Genomic DNA, 22,848 nt, shown 5'->3' on the forward strand with positions numbered 1-22,848 from the left:
TTCGAGCAATTCCACAGGGTGAGTCCACTATTGTTGGAGGAGATTTAAACGGACATGTCAGGGCTAACAAAGAAGGATATATGCGATGCCATGGAGGACGTGGGTTCAGTGTGTGGAACGATGATAGATGTCGGATACTTGATTTTGCAGAAGCATATGATTTCATTGTGACCAACACATACTTTAAAAAGAGGCCAACATATCTGGCTGCTTATACAAGTGGAGGTCATGCTACTCAGATCAATTATTGGCTAGTTTGTCAACAAGACATGAAGCTGGTAACAGATACCAAAGTAATTCCGTATGACTGCATCACCCCTTAACACTGATTGCTTGTCTTCGATATTTGTAAGTGTGTTATACAACACAAACCTCAATCTAAGTCTGGGTCTCAGTGAATTAAGTGGTGACGAATGAATACCCAGCAAAACAAGTTGATGACAGCCTTCACAAACTTCTCCGTGAAGACCGATCAGTCGGTTGAACATTTGGAAAGATGCTGTGGAACAGAAATATCGAGCAGCAACAAAAATGCTGGGAAAAACCATACCTGGAAGAAAATACATTGATAAACAAACCTGGTGGTGGACACACAGTCAAACAAGCAATCAGGGAGAAGAAGATGGCATACAAGACTTGGTGGTACTCACGACTTGACACTGACCTCCAGAAATATCGCAACCTTAAATCAGCAGTAAAAACAGCAGTAGCTGCAGCAAAAGAGCAGTACTACCAGACACTGTATGACCAGCATGACACACCATTGGGAGAAAACATCATCTGCTGTCTTGCTAAGTCACATTGCTGTTCAGCTCAGTACATTGGACACGTCATGCTCATCAATGGAGCCAAAGCCAAACTGCTAAGAGACAAACAATCTATTCTCCAGAATTGGGCAGACTACTTTCATAACATCAGCAACAAAAAGATTATGCATCCTGATGCTACCTTAGGACCTGTCCCTTCGATTTCATCTAAGGAAGTAATGCTTGGCATCAGCAAGATGAAAAATGGAAAAGCAACTGGCCCAGATGACCTACCAGCAGAAATCAGGAAAATTCTCAGAAAGCCTGCTTCATAATTCCTTGCCTCACTCTTCAACCAAATTTTCACCAAAAAACAACTTCCACAAACATGGGCAACTAGCATAACAGTACCAATCTGGAAGGAAAAGGAGATGTGAACAATTGCTTGACTTATTGCCCTATTCTACTCCTCAGTCATACTTTAAAGGTCTTTGAACAGGTACTTGATAGCAGACTCAAGTATTGTCACTGTAACACTAAACTGGTGTGGATTTGTTAAGGGATGCAGCACCATCAATCCTATACATGCCATGCGCCTTTTGATGGAAAAACACAGAGAGAGACAGAAGAGTGTACAAATGGCATTTCTAGACCTAGAAAAGGCTTTTGACCATATCCCATATGATCTTACTTGGCGAGCTCTTCACTTCCACACCATCCCTGAAGAGTTTGTAAGCTGAGTGCACCTTTTTACCGTAATTCCACTAGTGTTGTTTGGAGTCCTGCTGGAACCTCTCCACCCTTCAGTATCACTGTGGGTGTTCATCAGGGTTCTGCCCTTTCACCATTGCTGTTCATCCTTTGCATGGATACAGCAACAGCTGACATACAGACTTCACATTCTGGTATCCTTCTTTATGCAGACGATGTGGTACTTGCTGACCAGGCCCACCCTGAACTCCAGCAACAGGTTCAGATGTGGAAGGACAGACTGGCTGAAAATGGACTCCACCTCAATGTCCAGAAGACCGGGTACCTAGAATGTGGCTCCAAAACCAGAGGCACCACAAGTATCAGCGAAATTACCTGTAGAATACCATGTATTTTAAGCACCTTGTGTCTGTTTTCACCTCATACTGCGACACAACTCTTGATATTTGGGTGAGGGTGAATGTAGCTTGGTCCAAGTGATGACAGGTCACTGGAGTCCTCTGCATTAAAAAGATGCCTCAGTATCTAAAGGAAAAAGTATATAAGACCATGGTATGCCCAGCATCAATGTATGGGACTGAGTGTTGCTCTGTGACAAAACAACAGGAGCAAATATTACACACCATGGAGATGAAGATGCTTCAATTGTCCATGGGGCTGACATGATGTGACCACATAAACAATACAGATGTCCAGCAAAGGCTTGGTGTCTCGCCAATCACCTACAAAGTGAGGGAAGAATGTCTCAGTTGGTACATCCACATTATGAGAAAGCAAGACAACTCAGTTGCAAAAACAGTGCTCTACATCAACCCACAAGGACCAAAACCATGAGGAAAACTGGCAGAGAGATGGACTGACAACAAACAGCAGAAAAAGTCAGGATTAATGCTTGGAAAGAGACTGGGGAAGTACAATCGGTCTACAAAAGAGATTGCTTACAAATCACTTGTGTGACCCATCCTAGAATATCACTTAAGTGTGTGGGACTCTTACCAGATAGGACGAACAGGGGTTATTCAACATATACAGAGAAGGGCAGCATGAATGGCCACAGGTTTATTTAATCTGTGGGAGAGTGTCACAGAGATACTGAAGGAAATGAACTGGAAGATTCTTGAAGATAGATGTAAACTATCCCGAGAAAGTCTGTTAACAAAGCTTCAAGGACCGGCTTTAAATCATTTCTCTACGGATGTACTACAAGCCCGCTGCATGTTGCTCACATAGATATCATGAGGATATGATTAGAATACTAACGCATTCAAACAGTCATTCCTCCCACACTCCATACATGAATAGATCAGGAAGAAAAGCTAATGACTGGTAAACTGGGACGTACAATCTGCCATGCACATGATGGCGGTTTTCTGAGTACAGATTAAGTTGTAGATGTGGATGTAGAAGCTGAGGATGAGTGACATGGAGTTGGTGCCCCAATGGTTGGACTGAGAACTCGACCTGAATAAAAAGAATGCATGTTTTAAGGGAATATGGCAGTCCAGCCCACCAATCCATTGACACTTTACATGCATCAGGCAGTCTGGATGTGCACCTCCCTGGTGTCTCTGGTGAACCAACTTTAGATCCTTCCCTCTCCTCCCCATGCCCCTCTCCCCCTGCACCGCCTCCCCCACTCTATAGGTGGTGATGTTTCTGACTGTTATGTTAACAGACTTTGCAAGTTTGGTTGCAACAGCGTTGACCTGAAAGATAAACGTCGCTGCCCTTCCTATTATGGCTTGCAACAACTGTGTTCTACATCACGTGGCACTGCCCTGAGGCCTCTCGTGTGGGGAGTGATGTCACAGCACTGTTACCCATTTCACATCTCATTCTAACCTGTGTAAACACACTGAAATTGTAGTTATCATATGCAAGTATCAAGTCTGCTGCCTATGCTCAGACTTTTTGTGTGTTTACTTTTGTGGGCAGGTGGATATATATATGTGTGTGTGTGTGTGTGTGTGTGTGTGTGTGTGTGTGTGTGTGTGTGTGTTTGGCTGGCCATCTCCTAAAGTGACACCGTACGACAGTGTCTAGGTGGTGGATGGAGTTGCCATTTCATTTTCTGAAGTGAAACTTCTCCGCTAAAAAAGCAGCTGCAGAGTGTTTCTGCAATTTTCAGGCCACTAGGAATACTGTTTCCCTCTGGTATCCTGCATACTATCACTCTGCCTGCTCTCTGCCTTGTGTGTCTGGTTTCCAGTCCTAGAGTTCCATTGCTGGCTTCCAATAGCCTTCAGCTTAGCAATGTACCAGTCAATATATTGTCAATATAAGACATAGAACAATTTTTTATAGTATTCTGCTGAATTGGAAGATTGATTCCAAATCCATTGCATACTGGTGAATATTTATCTTTTGAAATTCTTCAGTTCAGTACATCACAGTTGTCAATAATGACTTTAGTAGAATTACTCTTAGTGTCTTTGCATAGAATGTACTTCAAGGACTGAACTCTTAGGCATGAATATAGGTGTGATGTCATCCTTACATTGTGCCTTGCTCATCCAGTTGCACTAAAGCAATACGTAAGCAATGAAGTTTGTTACTGTTAGGCCATTCTTTTGATCAGTTATGAAGAATGTGGTACAGGAACTTTTTACTCTCAGTACATTACATAGTATAATACCTCTGTCTATTAAATGGCTCTGCAACAGCTTCAACAGATGTAATGTTGAAGGAAAAGCAACTGCTCTTGGTTCAGAAAATATTGTACTTTTATCAACAAAAGCTTGGATACTTTTTACACCCATATTACTTGTCATGGCTACAACAATTGTTGCAGATTCTTAGACAGTCTTGATGAAAGTCTGAAGAAAACTAAGAAGATTCGTAGACAGTCTTGCTGAAAGTCTGAAGAAAACTGCTAGCCATAACAGTATATTAGTTGTAGTAACCTCATTCCTTATACAACCTGTGAATCATGCAAACCTGAACATCAGAGTGAGGTAATGCAGTGCTTGTGATGTTCAGAAACATGGTGCAACGTTCCTTCAGGCACACATGCATGTCCAAATGAACACTGCATCATACTTGTGAACAACATAGGCACTGCATTAGTGTATGTAGCTGCTGACCCAGCATAAGCAACTTTCAATTAAAAATTAAAATATTTCTACTGCACAGTAATATATGTAATGAATCCAAGAATGAGTTGAACACACATGGTTGACAATATAAGGAAGTTTGGGTCTGCCCATGAATCATATTCCAATAGACTAGTGCTAAGGGCACTGTGTGTGATAAGGGAAAATCTGGGTTAGTCCCGGTCTGGCAGACATTTTCATTGTCGTCATTCCATTATACAACTGATTGTTGTCTATATTTGCAACAGTGGATAATTTTATAAACATTGAAGTGTCTACCTACTGGTATGCCCACCAATGGTAAATGTGGGACATCTACAGGGAGGGACATCTACAGGGATATCGGGTCCGCCATTAAATTTTGATGGATGTGTGAAGTGTTGCACTGCATGACAAAGGAATTCGTTACTTCCACAAGTAACTGTATGGTTTTCTGGATAGTGTTCTTAAGTCAGTGCATGGGCAATGTCATATGAAATCCACATTACCCCTTGTTTCTATTTAAAAGATGGATGAGATATTTTTGTGTTGTAAAACATTTGGACAGGATACTGCCTACGCTTCTGCATCATGTGTAGTGTTGCGGAATAGTAAATAGTTGGAAACGTGGACTATTGTCAAAGTTTTGTTGCCTATGCCAAGAGCCAGAGGCAGTAGGTTAGCCAAGAGGTAAGAGGATTGCACATATATCGGAATCTGTCATCATGCAGGGGCAATGGCCTGGTTACACACAACAAGCAAGAGAAATGCTTAGCACGCGGGTTTGTGTTAGACGGAGACTTTCGTAGAGTGCAAGACAGAGGTATAGCATCAGCTGTACTGCATTTCGCAACTTTGCGTAAGTCTGCCATAACAACACATGGACAGCCCTCACAGTTGTACTTCTGCCAGAGCTTCATCTCATACCTTTGAAACATCACTGAAGTTCTCCTATATACTTTCTGGAACTAGCACTCCTGGAAGAAAGAATATTTTGGAGTCATGGCTTAGCCACAACCTGAGGGATGATATTCAGGAGTGTTGGTCCCACAATGTATACACGAGAATGTCTGTGAAATGTGGAAGGTAAGAGATGAGATACTTGCAGAGATCCAGCTGCGAGGGAAGGTCATGAGTCATATTTGAGTAGCTCATTTGGTAGAGCCCTTGCCGGTGAAAGATGAAGTTCCTGAAATTCAGCCACAGTCGGGTACACCATTTTAATCTGCCTGAAAGTTGTCTTGAAAACAATTCAAGACGTGATGTGTACATGATCACAGCATGACATTCCAACCTCACCTTTACCCCCATCAATAGATCCTAGCTCAGTTGGTTTGAGACAAGATGTTGGAACTGGTTGACTGATACTTGTCACTCCATCTATATCATGAGTTTTCAAATCATGTTCTTGTTGTGGTCTCCAGTCCAAATACTGATTTATGCAACTGTCCTTAACAACACAAAAATACCATTTATTCTCAGCTCTATTTTGGCACCACTGAAATTCAATACTGCTTGGTGTTAATTTTAAAAATCTACTCTGAAAATCTACTATGTGACAGCTTATGCCCTCGTTACATCTGGTCCAACATAATATGCATCAAATCTGTCTCATTTCCACTGTTCAAACTTCTCTTTCTCCATAATTGTTACCATAGCTTTCATTAGTTGTTTTGACAGAATCAGTGTGATCTTTTCATCCTCACACATACCAAATGTATAACTGATAACCAGAACACCATATCGTGCAAAACAGCAAGTCAGTTTAAAGAAAGATTCAGAGGCAGGCCGCTACTGATAGGTTTTGAAAAACATGAAAGTATTACAGAGACTGGCAACTTAATTTGGAATACTTGGAGGGAAAGCAACCACCTCTTTGAGGAACACTATTGAGAAAATTTAGAAAACCAGCATTTCACGCTGACTGCAGAACGATCCTACTGCTGGCAACATACATTTTGCATAAATACCATGGGGATAAGCTTGGAGAGATTAGGGCTTGTACAGAGGCATATAGATACTTGTTTTTCCCTCACTGTGTTTGTGAGTGGAATAGAAATGGAAGTGACTAGTTGTGGTACAGGATACCCTCAGCCACACATCACATGCTGGCTTGTAGAGTATGTAAGTACGTTTATTTATTTATTTTCATTGGATCTGTAGACAACATACATTGTGTGGAGCAAGTCAAATTAGTATCACAAGTATTGAAATAATATAATATGCTTAGTAACCAGCATTTAGCAAATTTAGTGTATACATCAATATTCTATTACCATATCATTCACTTTAATTATAATTTGCTTACATCATCTATACTATATATATTTCTATGCAGTTGGACAGTTATTTTTTACATATTTTGTGGCTTTGTAAGATATACTGTATTTAGTACACACTATTACTTTGCAGTTTGTCTTACTTTAGTACATTTCTTACTTCTCAAACTCGTCTATGTCTATTTTTGTACATACTATTAAAATGCCAATTTTGGATTATTCTGCTATGCACATGAAATTATTTACACTATAGTAACAGTTTTCTATCAAAAATGTTTTGAGAGATTTTTTGAAAATATTTTTGTTGTTTATCTACCTCAAGTATGAAGGAAATTTTTATGGGCTTTTTGACCTGCATAGGATGACTTTGTTTTGAACTTCATGGTGTTACATCTGGGTTCATGGAAGCAGTTCTGCTTCCTAATGTCATGATTGTGATGGGGCTTGGCATCTTGAATACTGGATACATATTTGAATTTTGTCCACTACAAGAGTTTATGAAGGTAAATTCTCAGTAGTGTTAGTATTTTGAGTGCTTTGAATGCTAACAGCCATGATTCTCTCCACTTAAGGTTGGCTATTATTCCTATTGCTCTATTCTGCATTTTTAATACTCTGTTTAGGCTAGTTTTGAAGGTGCCCCCCACAAAACTATGCCATAGCTTAATGTGGAATGAGTTGGTGAGTAGTATGTAATTTTCATAATATTTTTTTCTTTTAGGAAGCTGAGATTATTGAGAACATTTAGGTTAGAGCTGAGCTTTCCACTTACATATTCTGTATACTTCTGCCAGTTTAAATTTTCATTGATTATTATCCCAAGGAATTTTGTGTATTTGATTTTATGTCCTTTTTGAGGAACACTGTTGAGAAAATTTAGAGAACCTTCATTTGAAGCAGACTGCAGAACGATCCTACTGCTGGTAACATACGTTTTGCCTAAGGACCATGTGAATGAGATTAGAGAGATTAGGGCTTCTATGGAGGCATATGCAAGGTGCGTTCCATAAGTAATGCAACCAGATTCATAGAAAATCATTTATTGAATATATTCATACAAATAATCAAACATTTTCAAAACTGCACCCTCTTGTGTCAATACACTTCTGGAGGTGGTGTTTCCATGCCTGGAAGGCATCCTGGAATGCCTTTTCTGGAATGTCCTTTCTGGAATGTCCTTTAGAGCTGATGTAACATTTGCCTGGAAGCTTCAATTGTGTCCCAATGTTTTCCTTTCATGACTCCTTTTAACTGAGGAAACAAAAAAAAAGTCAGCAGGAGCCAGGTCAGGACTGTAGGGTGGCTGGGGAGCCAATGGGGGTCTTAGTCCTGGCCAGGAAGTCATTGACAATGAATGCACTGTGACTTGGCAGTTTGTCGTGGTGAACTTTCCAGGTGTCCTTGATGTCGTTTCAGCAGCATGAGACCCTCCTTTTCAGTCTTCTGAGCACTTCCAAGTAGCTGAGTTCACTGTAGTCACAGTAGTCACAGTAGGTATGGATTCATGGTGGACAATGCCTCTGATGTCAAGGAAGACAATGAGCATGGTTTTGATCCTGGACTTGCTCACGCATGCCTTCCTGGGATGGGGCAATGATGGGGTGTGCCACTCCACTCTGAACTCTGTTTTTTTTTTTTTTTTTTTTTTTTTTTTTTGCCTCAGGGTCATACTCCAAAATCCACGACTCATCACCAGTGATAACTGAGTTTAAAAAATGAGGATCATTTCCACACATTTTCAACATTTCTAGGCACCGAAGCACTCACATATTCTTGTGTTCGTCGGTCAACAATTTTGAGATGAGTTTGGCGCACACCTTTCTCATGTTCAAATCTTCAGTCACAATGTGGAAAATGGTTGTTTTGTCATGTTTAGAGTTTGTGCTATCAACTGAAGGCTCAGCCATCTGTCAGAGTTCAATCAATCACACACACATATCACATTTTCATTGACTCTTGCGGTTGATGGCTGTCCACTGCGAGGTTCATCAGTGATCTCCTTTCGGCTCCATGAATGACTTGTACCATCAGAAAACGTGATTTGGACAAGCAATCATTCCCAAAGGCAAGCTGAAGTAATGGAAATGTTTCGGTGGCAGACTTCCCAATTTTAATGCAAAATTTCATAGTGTACCATTGCTCTACAGAATGATTCACTGTGCAGTGTTACATAAACCCAAAACGGGGTTGATAGAAATGCAGGTCCTGACTCTCCGGCAGCTTGCAGCCAAATGAGACAAAGAGCATTCGGAAGCCTTCAGCCCCCTCCACTTAGCCCAGCCAGTTACAACCCGCTTTGGTGTATGGTTGCATCAGAAAAAAATTGGTTGCATTACTTATGGAATGCACTCTGTAGAAAGTCATTTTTCTCTTGCTCTGTTTGCAAGTGGAACACAAATGGAAATGGCTAGTCATGGTATAGGGTACCCTCAGCCACACACCATATGGTGGCTTGTGGAGTGTGTATGTAATGTAGGTGTACACGTACAGAAAAAAAAATAACACATGTCAAACACCATGCCCTTATATCTTCGTGATGTATGAAATGAGTGCTACTGAGCCTGCTCTCCTCTACACTAACTGTTGACTCGACTATCACCTGCGTTGTTGTTGTCGTCATTGGTATTGTTGTTTTTGTTGTTATGAGGGTCTGTCTCCCATAGTATTAGTTTCTTGGTCTGGGGATCCAACCACCGCAAACATTTTTCTACTCATGGCTATTTCTACTGAACCTACTCCCATAATTGTTGTTGTTACGCATTTGTGGGTTCTGAGGATGTTGATCTCTGAATTGTACCCGGTTAGGAAACTTCATCTTGGATTTACAGTTATTTGGTCTGATGGCTTAGGCAAGATCTCCAGCTTCCATCAGCAGCTGAAGAATCATGATCAGAAATTCAAGAGTAATAGTCTAGTTTTTGTAGAAACCAATTAAAAACTTAAATATCAGCATTGCAATAGCTTGCTTGTATAATGTGCCTTAATTGTACATGAGACATTTGAAAACTTATAGTAAGCCCCCCCTGCCATCTTTTGTTTTATTGCATTTACATATCATTGATATGTGATGTAGTCTGGCTGGTTAGTAAAATTAGGCATTGATTATTATTAAGTAGCCAGTTTCAGATGGCCAACTTAATCCCAAGGTACATACATTGATATATCAATTTCTGACTGAGAGCCTAAGATGCATGCCCTATTTATTCTCCCAGACTGTTCTATGATTCTTTCACTTCCTAAATATTCTATTAAAGTTGATGAGGTTGTATTATGTGAACACTTTTGTATGATACAGTTACTTTATTCCACTTAAAATTCACAAGATGTGACTCTGCTGGTTCTTACCGCACTCACTCTAAAAATGTACCCGGTCATTTATCATGAGCCAGTATGTGATTGCCATTGCCAGTTTATTACTGTAAAATTGATTTTTCATTATGTGGCTGTTCCCTCACTTCAAAATTCAAATGTGAGCACCAAAATCTCATATTGCTCAAACAAACACACATACCCTACTTGTGCTTTAACTCTGATGTGACTTTCAGTATAATATTTCCACAAAGTACTTCACTTTTATGTGCAATGTGTGGAGCTTGAACTCCCAGAACACGTCCTGCAGGCTTGCTCAGGCTCAACTCAGTCACTCTGCTGCACCACAAGAACTCCAAGTGCCAATCTCTCCCTTCTGGACTGATTGGCATCCCAGTCTGTGCTACAACGTGCTGTAGCAAGGGACCATAAAGATTGTATAGATCCTTCAAGTGTAGGCTCATTACCTGTAGCCTTATAGTAAGCTGATAAGCTCTGCTGGACTGTATGGATTCTCTAAAAAGCGATTTTCTTTTCCCCAACCACATATTTGAAAAACCTGCAGAGAGGTAAAAATCAGATTGTTTGAAATTTCTGGGTGTGGTGTTGTGTTTGACATGTGATTTTACTGTGAGTGACCAGGCTGGAAGGATCATTCTACAGGAGTATCCATATGTGAGACACTGGGAAGCGAGAGGGCAGATATTTGTAGCCAGTCCTCAAACTCTAGCTTGTGACATATGGCATGGGGAGTCTGTGAGTAATGCAACTGTTGTGGGGAAGACTGAGGATGTTCATCATTACCAGAATTCCTAAAGACTTGAAACCTGCAGACCAAACTAAAGTGTTTTTCTGTAAAAACCATGAGTCTCATTCCGGCAAGTTTTCGTTGACTTCCCAAAATAAACTATAAATTTGATTTTGTCCTTTACAAATGCTTTTTTGAAAGCCCAGAACTGTGAAAACAATAGGTTCATTCATGTATAAATTCTCTGCTATCATATTTTACATGACATGATTCAGTAAATCATTATGGTTTTCAATTTCCTCATTTTTCCATAACATTTTCAATGTATGAGGTCCTTCTTTGTATTTTGGACTTCAGATTTTCTTGTGATGTTTAACATGTGAGAGACTTTACAAATTGCCCATAAGAAAATCTGAAGTCCAAAATACAAAATATATATATCGAACGAAAGCGCTGGCAGGTCGATAGACACACACACACACACACACACACACACACACACACACACACACACACACACACAAAACTCAAGCTTTCACAACAAACTGTTGCCTCATCAGGAAAGAGGGAAGGAGAGGGAAAGACGAAAGGATGTGGGTTTTAAGGGAGAAGGTAAGGAGTCATTCCAATCCCGGGAGCGGAAAGACTTACCTTAGCGGGAAAAAAGGATGGGTATACACTCACACACACACACATATCCATCCACACATATACAGACACAAGCAGACATCTCACAAGCAGACATATTTAAAGACAAAGAGATTGGGCAGAGATGGCAGTCGAGGCGGAAGTGAAGAGGCAAAGATGATGTTGAATGACAGGTGAGTTATGAGTGTCGGCAACTTGAAATTAGCGGAGATTGAGGTCTGGTGGGTAAGGGGAAGAGACGATATATTGAAGAGCAAGTTCCCATCTTCGGAGTTCAGATAGGTTGGTGTTGGTGGGAAGTATCCAGATAACCCGGACGGTGCAACACTGTGCCAAGATGTGCTGGCCGTGCACCAAGGCATGTTTAGCCACAGGGTGCTCCTCATTACCAACAAACACTGTCTGCCTGTGTCCATTCATGCGAATGGACAGTTTGTTGCTGGTCATTCCCACATAGAAAGCTTCACAGTGTAGGCAGGTCAGTTGGTAAATCACGTGGGTGCTTTCACATGTGGCTCTGCCTTTGATTGTGTACACCTTCCGCGTTACGGGACTGGAGTAGGTGGTGGTGGGAGGGTGCATGGGACAGGTTTTACACCGGGGGCGGTTACAAGGATAGGAGCCAGAGGGTAGGGAAGGTGGTTTGGGGATTTCATAGGGTTGAACTAACAGGTTACGAAGGTTAGGTGGACGGCGGAAAGACACTCTTGGTGGAATGGGGAGGATTTCATGAAGGATGGATCTCATTTCAGGGCAGGATTTGAGGAAGTCGTATCCCTGCTGGAGAGCCACATTCAGAGTCTGGTCCAGTCCCGGAAAGTATCCTGTCCCAAGTGGGGCACTTTTGTGGTTCTTCTGTGGGGGATTCTGGGTTCGAGGGGATGAGGAAGTGGCTCTGGTTATTTGCTACTTAAGCATGTTGGGAGGGTAGTTGCGAGATGCAAAAGCTGTTGTCAGGTTGTTGGTGTAATGGTTCAGGGATTCCGGACTGGAGCAGATTCGTTTGCCACGAAGACCTAGGCTGTAGGGAAGGGACCGTTTGATGTGGAATGGGTGGCAGCTGTCATAATGGAGGTACTGTTGCTTGTTGGTGGGTTTGATGTGGACGGACGTGTGAAGCTGGCCATTGGACAGGTGGAGGTCAACGTCAAGGGAAGTGGCATGGGATTTGGAGTAGGACCAGGTGAATCTGATGGAACCAAAGGAGTTGAGGTTGGAGAGGAAATTCTGGAGTTCTTCTTCACTGTGAGTCCAGATCATGAAAATGTCATCAATAAATCTGTACCAAACTTTGGGTTGGCAGGCCTGGGTAACCAAGAAGGCTTCCTCTAAAAGACCCATGAATAGGTTGGCGTACGAGGGGGCCATCCTGGTACCCATGGCTGTTCCCTTTAATTGTTGGTATGTCTGGCCTTCAAAAGTGAAGTTGTGGGTCAGGATGAAGCTGGCTAAGGTGATGAGGAAAGAGGTTTTAGGTAGGGTGGCAAGTGATCAGCCTGAAAGGAAATGCTCCATCGCAGCGAGGCCCTGGACGTGCGGAATATTTGTGTATAAGGAAGTGGCATCAATGGTTACAAGGATGGTTTCCGGGGGTACCAGATTTGGTAAGGATTCCAGGTGTTCGAGAAAGCGGTTGGTGTCTTTGATGAAGGATGGGAGACTGCATGTAATGGGTTGAAGGTGTTGATCTACGTAGGCAGAGATACGTTCTGTGGGGGCTTGGTAACCAGCTACAATTGGGCGGCTGGGATGATTGGGTTTGTGGATTTTAGGAAGAAGGTAGAAGGTAGGGGTGCGGGGTGTCGGTGGGGTTCAGGAGGTTGATAGAGTCAGGTGAAAGGTTTTGCAGGGGGCCTAAGGTTCTGAGGATTCCTTGAAGCTCCGTCTGGACTTCGGGAATGGGGTTACCTTGGCAAACTTTGTATGTGGTGTTGTCTGAAAGCTGACGCAGTCCCTCAGCCACCTATTCCCAATGATCAAGTACCACTGTCGTGGAACACTTGTCCGCCGGAAGAATGACGATGGATCGGTCAGCCTTCAGATCACGGATAGCCTGGGCTTCAGCAGTGGTGATGTTGGGAGTAGGATTAAGGTTTTTTAGGAAGGATTGAGATGCAAGTCTGGAAGTTAGAAATTCCTGGAAGGTTTGGAGAGGGTGATTTTGAGGAAGAGGAGGTGGGTCCCGCTGCGACGGAGGACGGAACTGTTCTAGGCAGGGTTCAATTTGGATGGTGTCTTGGGGAGTTGGATGATTAGGATTAGGATCATTTTTCTTCGTGGCAAAGTGATATTTCCAGCAGAGAGTACGAGTGTAGGACAGTAAATCTTTGATGAGGGCTGTTTGGTTGAATCTGGGAGTGGGGCTGAAGGTGAGGCCTTTGGATAGGACAGAGGTTTCGTATTGGGAGAGAGGTTTGGAGGAAAGATTAACTACTGAATTAGGGTGTTGTGGTTCCAGATTGTGTTGATTGGAATTTTGAGGTTTTGGAGGGAGTGGAGCTGGAAGTGGGTGATTGAGTAGATGGGATAGACTGGGTTTGTGTACAATGAGAGGAGGTTGAGGTTTGCGTGAAAGGTTGTGAAGAGTGAGTGAGTTGCCTTTCCGGAGGTGGGAAACCAGGAGATTGGATAGTTTTTTGAGGTGGAGGGTGGCATGCTGTTCTAATTTACGGTTGGCCTGTAGGAGGATGCTCTGAACAGCCGGTGTGGATGTGGGAGAGGAAATATCAAGGACTTTTATTAAGGATAGGAGTTGACGGGTGTGTTCATTGGTTAAGTTGATGTGTAGGTGAAGGACTAGGTGGGTGAGGACAATGGATTGGTCGTTTTGGAACTGGTATAGGGACTGATGGAAAGAGGGGTTGCAGCCAGAGATGGGAACTTCAAGTGTGAGGCCTTTGGGGGTAATGCCAAATGTCAGACAAGCCTGAGAAAATTGAATATGGGAGCGTAATCTGGCTAGGGCGAAGGCATGTTTGCGGAGGGAATGTAAATAAAACTTAATGGCGTCGTTGTGGGGGTGTTGTGAGAGTGACATGGTATTAGAAGGTGGAAAGTGTAACATGAGGCTGAAATGAAAATGAAAATAAAAATATATGGGGAGAGATAAAGGTGAACTGGAAAGTAACTGGAGATCTGGTGTGAAAAAAGGCGAGAACGTGTTGGTTACAGCTGGGTTATGTTGGACTTGTGTTGGTAGACGAGGATGTGAACAAAGGTTAGGTGGTTGTGTTGTCGCCAAAACACGTTAAAGGACGGAGAAATTCGGGAAAATTTCAAAAAACTGCGTGTAATATATTAAAAGGAGTGGTTTTGTGGTAGCAGATTATGAAAATGAGGCTAACAATTGTCTGACGAAGAAATAATGACGTTAAACCTGTGGGAAGCGGATAAAAATTATCAGTGATGTGCGAAAAACGGAAATGGAAATAAAGTGAAAGTTATTAGAACTAGCCGAAATGGTTGTTTAAAAGGTGAAAGGAACTGTTTGTGAACTAGAAATGGTGGATTTTATAGCGGCGGTAGTGTTGAAAGCGGCAAAGAAATTTTTTGGTTATGGTTTGGAAGTGGGTTACGTATTACTGAGTATATATAGGCGAGATAAAATTGTATAGCAGATTACGGTAAAAAGGAGAAGGTGAATACAAAGTGAAACTACTGGCAAAAACAGAAAGAGAAAATAAGACGACAGAAAAGATTTCGAAATGCAACAGTGACAATAACAAACGTAATTGTTGGGTTCAAGTTACTGATATCAATATAATAGAGGGAAACATTCCACGTGGGGAAAAATATATTTAAAAACAAAGATGATGTGACTTACCAAACGAAAGCGCTGGCAGGTCGATAGACACACAAACAAACACAAACACAAAATTCAAGCTTTCGCAACAAACTGTTGCCTCATCAGGAAAGAGGGAAGGAGAGGGAAAGACGAAAGGATGTGGGTTTTAAGGGAAAGGGTAAGGAGTCATTCCAATCCCGGGAGCGGAAAGACTTACCTTAGGGGGAAAAAAGGACAGGTATACGCTCGCGCACACACACACACATATCCATCCACACATATACAGACACAAGCAGACATCTCACAAGCAGACATATTTAAAGACAAAAAAATTGGGCAGAGATGGCAGTCGAGGCAGAAGTGAAGAGGCAAAGATGATGTTGAATGACAGGTGAGGTATGAGTGGCAGCAACTTGAAATTAGCGGAGATTGAGGTCTGGTGGGTAACAGGAAGAGATGATATATTGAAGAGCAATTTCCCATCTCCAGAGTTCGGATAGGTTGGTGTTGGTGGGAAGTATCCAGATAACCCAGACGGTGTAACACTGTGCCAAGATGTGCTGGCCGTGCACCAAGGCATGTTTAGCCACAGGGTGATCCTCATTACCAACAAACACTGTCTGCCTGTGTCCATTCATGCGAATGGACAGTTTGTTGCTGGTCATTCCCACATAGAATGCATCACAGTGTAGGCAGGTCAGTTGGTAAATCACGTGGATGCTTTCACATGTGGCTCTGCCTTTGATCGTGTACACCTTCCAGGTTACAGGACTGGAGTAGGTGGTGGTGGGAGGGTGCATGGGACAGGTTTTACACCGGGGGCGGTTACGAGGATAGGAGCCAGAGGGTAGGGAAGGTGGTTTGGGGATTTCATAGGGATGGACGGACGTGTGAAGCTGGCCATTGGACAGGTGGAGGTCAACGTCAAGGAAAGTGGCATGGGATTTGGAGTAGGACCAGGTGAATCTGATGGAACCAAAGGAGTTGAGGTTGGAGAGGAAATTCTGGAGTTCTTCTTCACTGTGAGTCCAGATCATGAAGATGTCATCAATAAATCTATACCAAACTTTGGGTTGGCAGGCCTGGGTAACCAAGAAGGCTTCCTCTAAACGACCCATGAATAGGTTGGCGTACGAGGGGGCCATCCTGGTACCCATGGCTGTTCCCTTTAATTGTTGGTATGTCTGGCCTTCAAAAGTGAAGAAGTTGTGGGTCAGGATGAAGCTGGCTAAAGTGATGAGGAAAGCGCTTTTAGGTAGGGTGGCAGGTGATCGGCGTGAAAGGAAATGCTCCATCGCAGCGAGGCCCTGGACGTGCGGAATATTTGTGTATAAGGAAGTGGCATCAATGGTAACAAGGATGGTTTCCGGGGGTAACAGATTGGGTAAGGATTCCAGGTGTTCGAGATAGTGGTTGGTGTCTTTGATGAAAGATGGGAGACTGCATGTAATGGGTTGAAAGTGTTGATCTACGTAGGCAGAGATACGTTCTGTGGGGGCTGGAAGTCAGAAATTCCTGGAAGGTTTGGAGAAGGTGATTTTGAGGAAGAGGAAATGGGTTCTGCTGCGACGTTGCTTCGAAATTTACCCGAATTTCTCTTTCCTTTAACGTGTTTTGGCGGCAACACAACAACCTAACCTTTGTGCACATCATTGTCTACCAACCCAAGTCCAACATAGCCCAGCTGTAACCAACACGTTCTCGCCTTTTTTCACACCAGATCTCCAGTTACTTTCCAGTTCACCTTTATCTCTCCCCATATATTTTTATTTTCATTTTCATTTCAGCCTCATTTTACACTTTCCACCTTCTAATACCATGTCACCCTCACAACACCCCCACAACGACCCCATTAAGTTCTATTTACATTCCCTCTGCAAACATGCCTTCGCCCTAGCCAGATTACGCTCCCATATTCTATTTTCTCAGGCTTGTCTGACATTTGGCATTACCCCCAAAGGCCTCACACTTGAAGTTCCCATCTCTGGCTGCAACCCCTCTTTCCATCAGTCCCTAACCCAGTTCCAAAACGAACAATCCATTGCCCTCACCCACCTAATCCTTCACCTACACATCAACTCAGCCAATGATCACACCCGTCAACTCCTATCCTTAATAATAGTCCTTAATCTTTCCTCTCCCACATCCACACCGGCTGTTCAGAGCATCCTCCTACAGGCCAACCGTAAATTAGAACAGCATGCCACACTCCACCTCAAAAAACTATCCAATCTCCTGGTTTCCCACCTCCAGAAAGGCGACTCACTCACCCTTCACAACCTTTCCAGCAAACCTCAACCTCCTCTCATTGTACACCAACCCAGTCTCTCCCATCTACTCAATCTCCCACTTCCAGCTCCACTCCCTCCAAAACCTCGAAATTCCAATCAACACAACCTGGCACCACAACACCCTAATTCAGTAGTTAACCTTTCCTCCAAACCTCTCTCCCAATCCGAAACCTTTGTCCTATCCAAAGGCCTCACCTTCAGTCCCACTCCCAGATTCAACCAAACAGCCCTCGTCAAAGATTTATTGTCCTACACTCGTACTCTCTGCTGGAAATATCACTTTTCCACGAAGGAAAATGATCCTAATCCTACTCCTAATGAAACAACTTCCAAGACACCATCCAAAATTGAACCCTGCCCGGAACAGTTCCGGCCTCCGTCGCAGCGGGACCCACATCATCACCCTCTCCAAACCTTCCAGGAATTTCTAACTTCCAGACTTGCATCTCAATCCTTCCTAAAAAACCTTAATCCTACTCCCAACATCACCACTGCTGAAGCCCAGGCTATCCGTGATCTGAAGGCTGACCGATCCATCGTCATTCTTCCGGCGGACAAGGGTTCCACGACAGTGGTACTTGATCATCGGGAATAGGTGGCTGAGGGACTGCGTCAGCTTTCAGACAACACCACATACAAAGTTTGCCAAGGTAACCCCATTCCCGAAGTCCAGACGGAGCTTCAAGGAATCCTCAGAACCTTAGGCCCCCTGCAAAACCTTTCACCTGACTCCATCAACCTCCTGACCCCCACCGACACCCCGCACCCCTACCTTCTACCTTCTTCCTAAAATCCACAAACCCAAACATCCCGGCCGCCCCATTGTAGTTGGTTACCAAGCCCCCACAGAACATATCTTTGTCTACGTAGATCAACACCTTCAACCCATTACATGCAGTCTCCCATCTTTCATCAAAGACACCAACCACTTTCTCAAACACCTGGAATCCTTACCCAATCTGTTATCCCCAGAAACCATCCTTGTAACCATTGATGCCACTTCCTTATACACAAATATTCCGCACGTCCAGGGCCTCGCTGCGATGGAGCACTTCCTTTCACGCCGATCACCTGTCACTCTACCTAAAACCTCTTTCCTCATCACCTTAGCCAGCTTCATCCAGACCCACAACTTCTTCACTTTTGAAGGCCAGACATACCAACAATTAAAGGGAACAGCCATGGGTACCAGGATGGCCGCCTCGTACGCCAACCTATTCATGGGTCTTTTAGAGGAAGCCTTCTTGGTTACCCAGGCCTGGTACAGATTTATTGATGACATCTTCATGATCTGGACTCACAGTGAAGAAGAACTCCAGAATTTCCTCTCCAACCTCAATTCCTTTGGTTCCATCAGATTCACCTGGTCCTACTCCAAATCCCATGCCACTTTCCTTGACGTTGACCTCCACCTGTCCAATGGCCAGCTTCACACGTCCGTCCACATCAAACCCACCAACAAGCAACAGTACCTCCATTATGACAGCTGCCACCCATTCCACATCAAACGGTCTCTTCCCTACAGCCTAGGTCTTCGTGGCAAACGAATCTGCTCCAGTCCGGAATCCCTGAACCATTACACCAACAACCTGACAACAGCTTTTGCATCTCGCAACTACCCTCCCGACATGCTTAAGTAGCAAATAACCAGAGCCACTTCCTCATCCCCTCGAACCCAGAATCCCACACAGAAGAACCACAAAAGTGCCCCACTTGGGACAGGATACTTCCGGGACTGGACCAGACTCTGAATGTGGCTCTCCAGCAGGGATACGACTTCCTCAAATCCTGCCCTGAAATGAGATCCATCCTTCATGAAATCCTCCCCACTCCACCAAGAGTGTCTTTCCACCGCCCACCTAACCTTCGTAACCTGTTAGTTCATCCCTATGAAATCCCCAAACCACCTTCCCTACCCTCTGGCTCCTATCCTTGTAAGCATCCCCGGTCTAAAAACTGCCCCATGCACCCTCCCACCACCACCTACTCCAGTCCTGTAACCTGGAAGGTGTACACGATCAAAGGCAGAGCCACATGTGAAAGCACCCACGTGATTTACCAACTGACCTGCCTACACCGTGATGCATTCTATGTGGGGACCAGCAACATACTGTCCATTCGCATGAATGGACACAGGCAGACAGTGTTTGTTGGTAATGAGGATCACCCTGTGGCTAAACATGCCTTGGTGCACGGCCTGCACATCTTGGCACAGTGTTGCACCGTCCGGGTTATCTGGATACTTCCCACCAACACCAACCTATCCGAACTCCGGAGATGAGAACCTGCTCTTCAATATATCGTCTCTTCCCGTTACCCACCAGACCTCAATCTCTGCTAATTTCAAGTTGCCGCCACTCATACCTCACCTGTCATTCAACATCATCTTTGCCTCTTCACTTCCGCCTCGACTGACATCTCTGCCCAAACTCTTTGTCTTTAAATATGTCTGCTTGTGTCTGTATATATGTGTGTGTGTGTGTGTGTGTGTGTGTGTGTGTGTGTGTGTGTGTGTGTGTGAGTGTATACCTGTCCTTTTTTCCCCCTAAGGTAAGTCTTTCCGCTCCCGGGATTGGGATGACTCCTTACCCTCTCCCTTAATACCCACATCCTTTCGTCTTTCCCTCTCCTTCCCTCTTCCCTCTTTCCTGATGAGGCAACAGTTTGTTGCAAAAGCTTGAATTTTGTGTGTGTGTTTGTGTTAGTTTGTGTGTCTATCGACCTGCCAGCGCTTCGTTTTGTAAGTCACATCATCTTTGTTTTTATATATATATATATCTCAAGAATAGCTTACATAAATGAACATTATAAACATCTTTGAAACTGTTTTCCTTCCATAGCAGCACTTTCCATGCCATTGTTTTTTTACATATAGTACACAGATGTGTATGTACAAGTTTACAACAGTCATTGGTTTGAGCCTGCTATAGAGAGGACGACATTGTTCTCTGAGATTTGCTTTACACATTATATGTTACATTCTTTTCTGCATTCTCAGAATTTTGGTAGTGTAGAAAGCGTCTCCTCACATGAGAAGGCCATAAGTAATATATGATTCCAAGAATCCAAGGTATATTACTCTAAGGAAGCCCATACTAGTCACATCTGTAAGTTCCCACAGCAGATAGTAAATGCTCGAAATCCTTTTTGCATACCTGTCTAACATGTTCTTCACAGTTAAGTTTGGAATCGTATAGATTCCTAACAGTTTTACAGATGTGTTTTCTATGGCTTTGGCAATACTAACAGATGCTGTTTTGCTTTTTCTGGATGACAGTAATTTATTTGATGAGAAGCAGTGGAGGGCAGATTTGAATGGTTCCTGTTTACTGTTGTGCAATGCTGAGATGTTCTCACATGAGAAAAGCACTGTTGTATCATTCCCACAGCATATGAGAGAATGATTTATGTAGAGAGGAAGGTTATTGATAGTGACGATGAAGAATGGCCCAAATAATGAGCTCTGTTGAACATCACCTATAGGCGAATGTTTATTTTTAACTGTGACAAACTGTCTTCTGTCGTGAGGATATGAATCTCTTACTGCTAATTCTGGATTACATAGCCCATTAAACTCTAGTTTTATTATCTGTGCATCAAAGGGAATGCAGACAAATGCTTTGCTTTGATTACATAAGATAAGTAATAGGGTATACGTAAGTGATTGAGATACCTCAGACAATGTTGGTGTGACTGAGACTGGATGGTAACTTTGAGGTACTGTATTTACACAGTTGTAAGAAGAGGTTTTTTTCCCAGTTCATCTTTCAGACAATACAGGGTCACCTCATATTTGCTGATCAAACTTTTGCTGCTGATGTTAACGTTTTTACACTGTTTAACAGAATGTATAGTGGTTGTCCTACATTTGCCAATGAAACTTTGGCTACTGAGGCTACATGCAAATTTATTTTGAAGAATTGAGGACAGAACTGAGCAAATGATACTCAACTTCGAACCAGTCCAAGATTTCCAGATATGCCAAAGCACCTTGATTGACACTGCATGAACAGTCATGTGATGTGACTCACACAGTGCTAATGTAAGTGATAAATGAGAATCTATGAAACAGCTGCTACAAAAAATGAATTGCTCTGCATGAAGTTTGACAATTTTGTAAAACATGGGAGGAAATAGAACCATATTCAATCATTTTAGAAACTCTTGTTGTATTTGAACAGGTTTGGAATGAAGGTTCTCATACATGTATGGATATCATTCTCATACCTGTATGGATATCATGTTCAAACAAAGTGGAAAGATTGTCGTTCAAAAAGTTATTGGATTCTGAACCCAGATCAACATTTTGATTGAGAGACTGTAATGATTTTATAAATGTGTTGTTGTTGTTGTTGTTGTTGTGGTCTTCAGTCCTGAGACTGGTTTGATGCAGCTCTCCATGCTACTCTATCCTGTGCAAGCTTCTTCATTTCCCAGTACCTACTGCAACCTACATCCTTCTGAATCTGCTTAGTGTATTCATCTCTTGTTCTCTGTCTACAATTTTTATCTTCCACGCTGCCCTCCAGTGCCAAATTTGTGATCCCTTGATGCCTCAGAACATGTCCTATCAACTGGTCCCTTCTTCTAGTGAAGTTGGCACACAAACTCCTCTTCTCCCCAATCCTATTCAATACCTCCTCATTAGTTATGTGATCTATCCATGTAATCTTGAGCATTCTTCTGTAGCACCACATTTCGAAAGCTTCTATTCTCTTTTTGTCCGAACTGTGTTACAAAAGAGAAATTTTGTTGCTGTTTATGTATAAGAATACTGGGTAAAAATGTTACTAGCTTTCAATCAATTTTGAACATGATGTTGACATTCTGATGAAAATAGAATGAAAATTTATTGATAATGAAATCATATTATATGTGTGTGCGAGACTAAATTACTGGGGCAAGACTTGTAATAGAGATGGTACCAATAGATGTCAGAAGATGGCAGCTGAAAGCAAGCTCGTGAATTGAACTGAATAATGATATTTATTTATGTATTAGTGGCTGCTGTTGCATAAGACTTGCACCCTAGAAGATATTGCAACCAGTGTAACACAGTTGCTCAAGCACAGCACTGTAGGAGGATTGGAGGGGCAACAGTGATACCACCTTAGCTGTGAACTCAATTAGTATGAGCAGGGGAGTAGTGAGTGGGAAGTAAAGTATGTTGTGCTGTTGGCCAGCCATAAGGATCTATCCTGTATGCTTTGATTTTTAGGAACGTGTATCATGTTTACATTGCAGTTTATCTGGTTATTTTG

At 42.9% G+C, this 22,848-nt stretch overlaps 1 protein-coding gene across 1 annotated transcript; it reads left to right on the forward strand.

Moving 5' to 3' along the window:
* Positions 1-496: 496 nt before the first annotated feature.
* Positions 497-1,081, forward strand: LOC126195775 (uncharacterized). Its single transcript, XM_049934408.1, has one exon. The coding sequence runs from the start codon at positions 497-499 to the stop codon at positions 1,079-1,081; it is 585 nt and encodes a 194-aa protein (XP_049790365.1).
* The last annotated feature ends 21,767 nt before the right edge of the window (positions 1,082-22,848 follow it).

This window comes from Schistocerca nitens, chromosome 7 (assembly GCF_023898315.1).
Source record: "Schistocerca nitens isolate TAMUIC-IGC-003100 chromosome 7, iqSchNite1.1, whole genome shotgun sequence".
Lineage (NCBI taxonomy): Eukaryota > Metazoa > Arthropoda > Insecta > Orthoptera > Acrididae > Schistocerca > Schistocerca nitens.

Coding starts and splice junctions, on each gene's coding strand:
- LOC126195775 (XM_049934408.1), top strand. CDS start 497: ATGCTGTGGAACAGAAATATCGAGCAGCAACAAAAATGCTGGGAAAAA.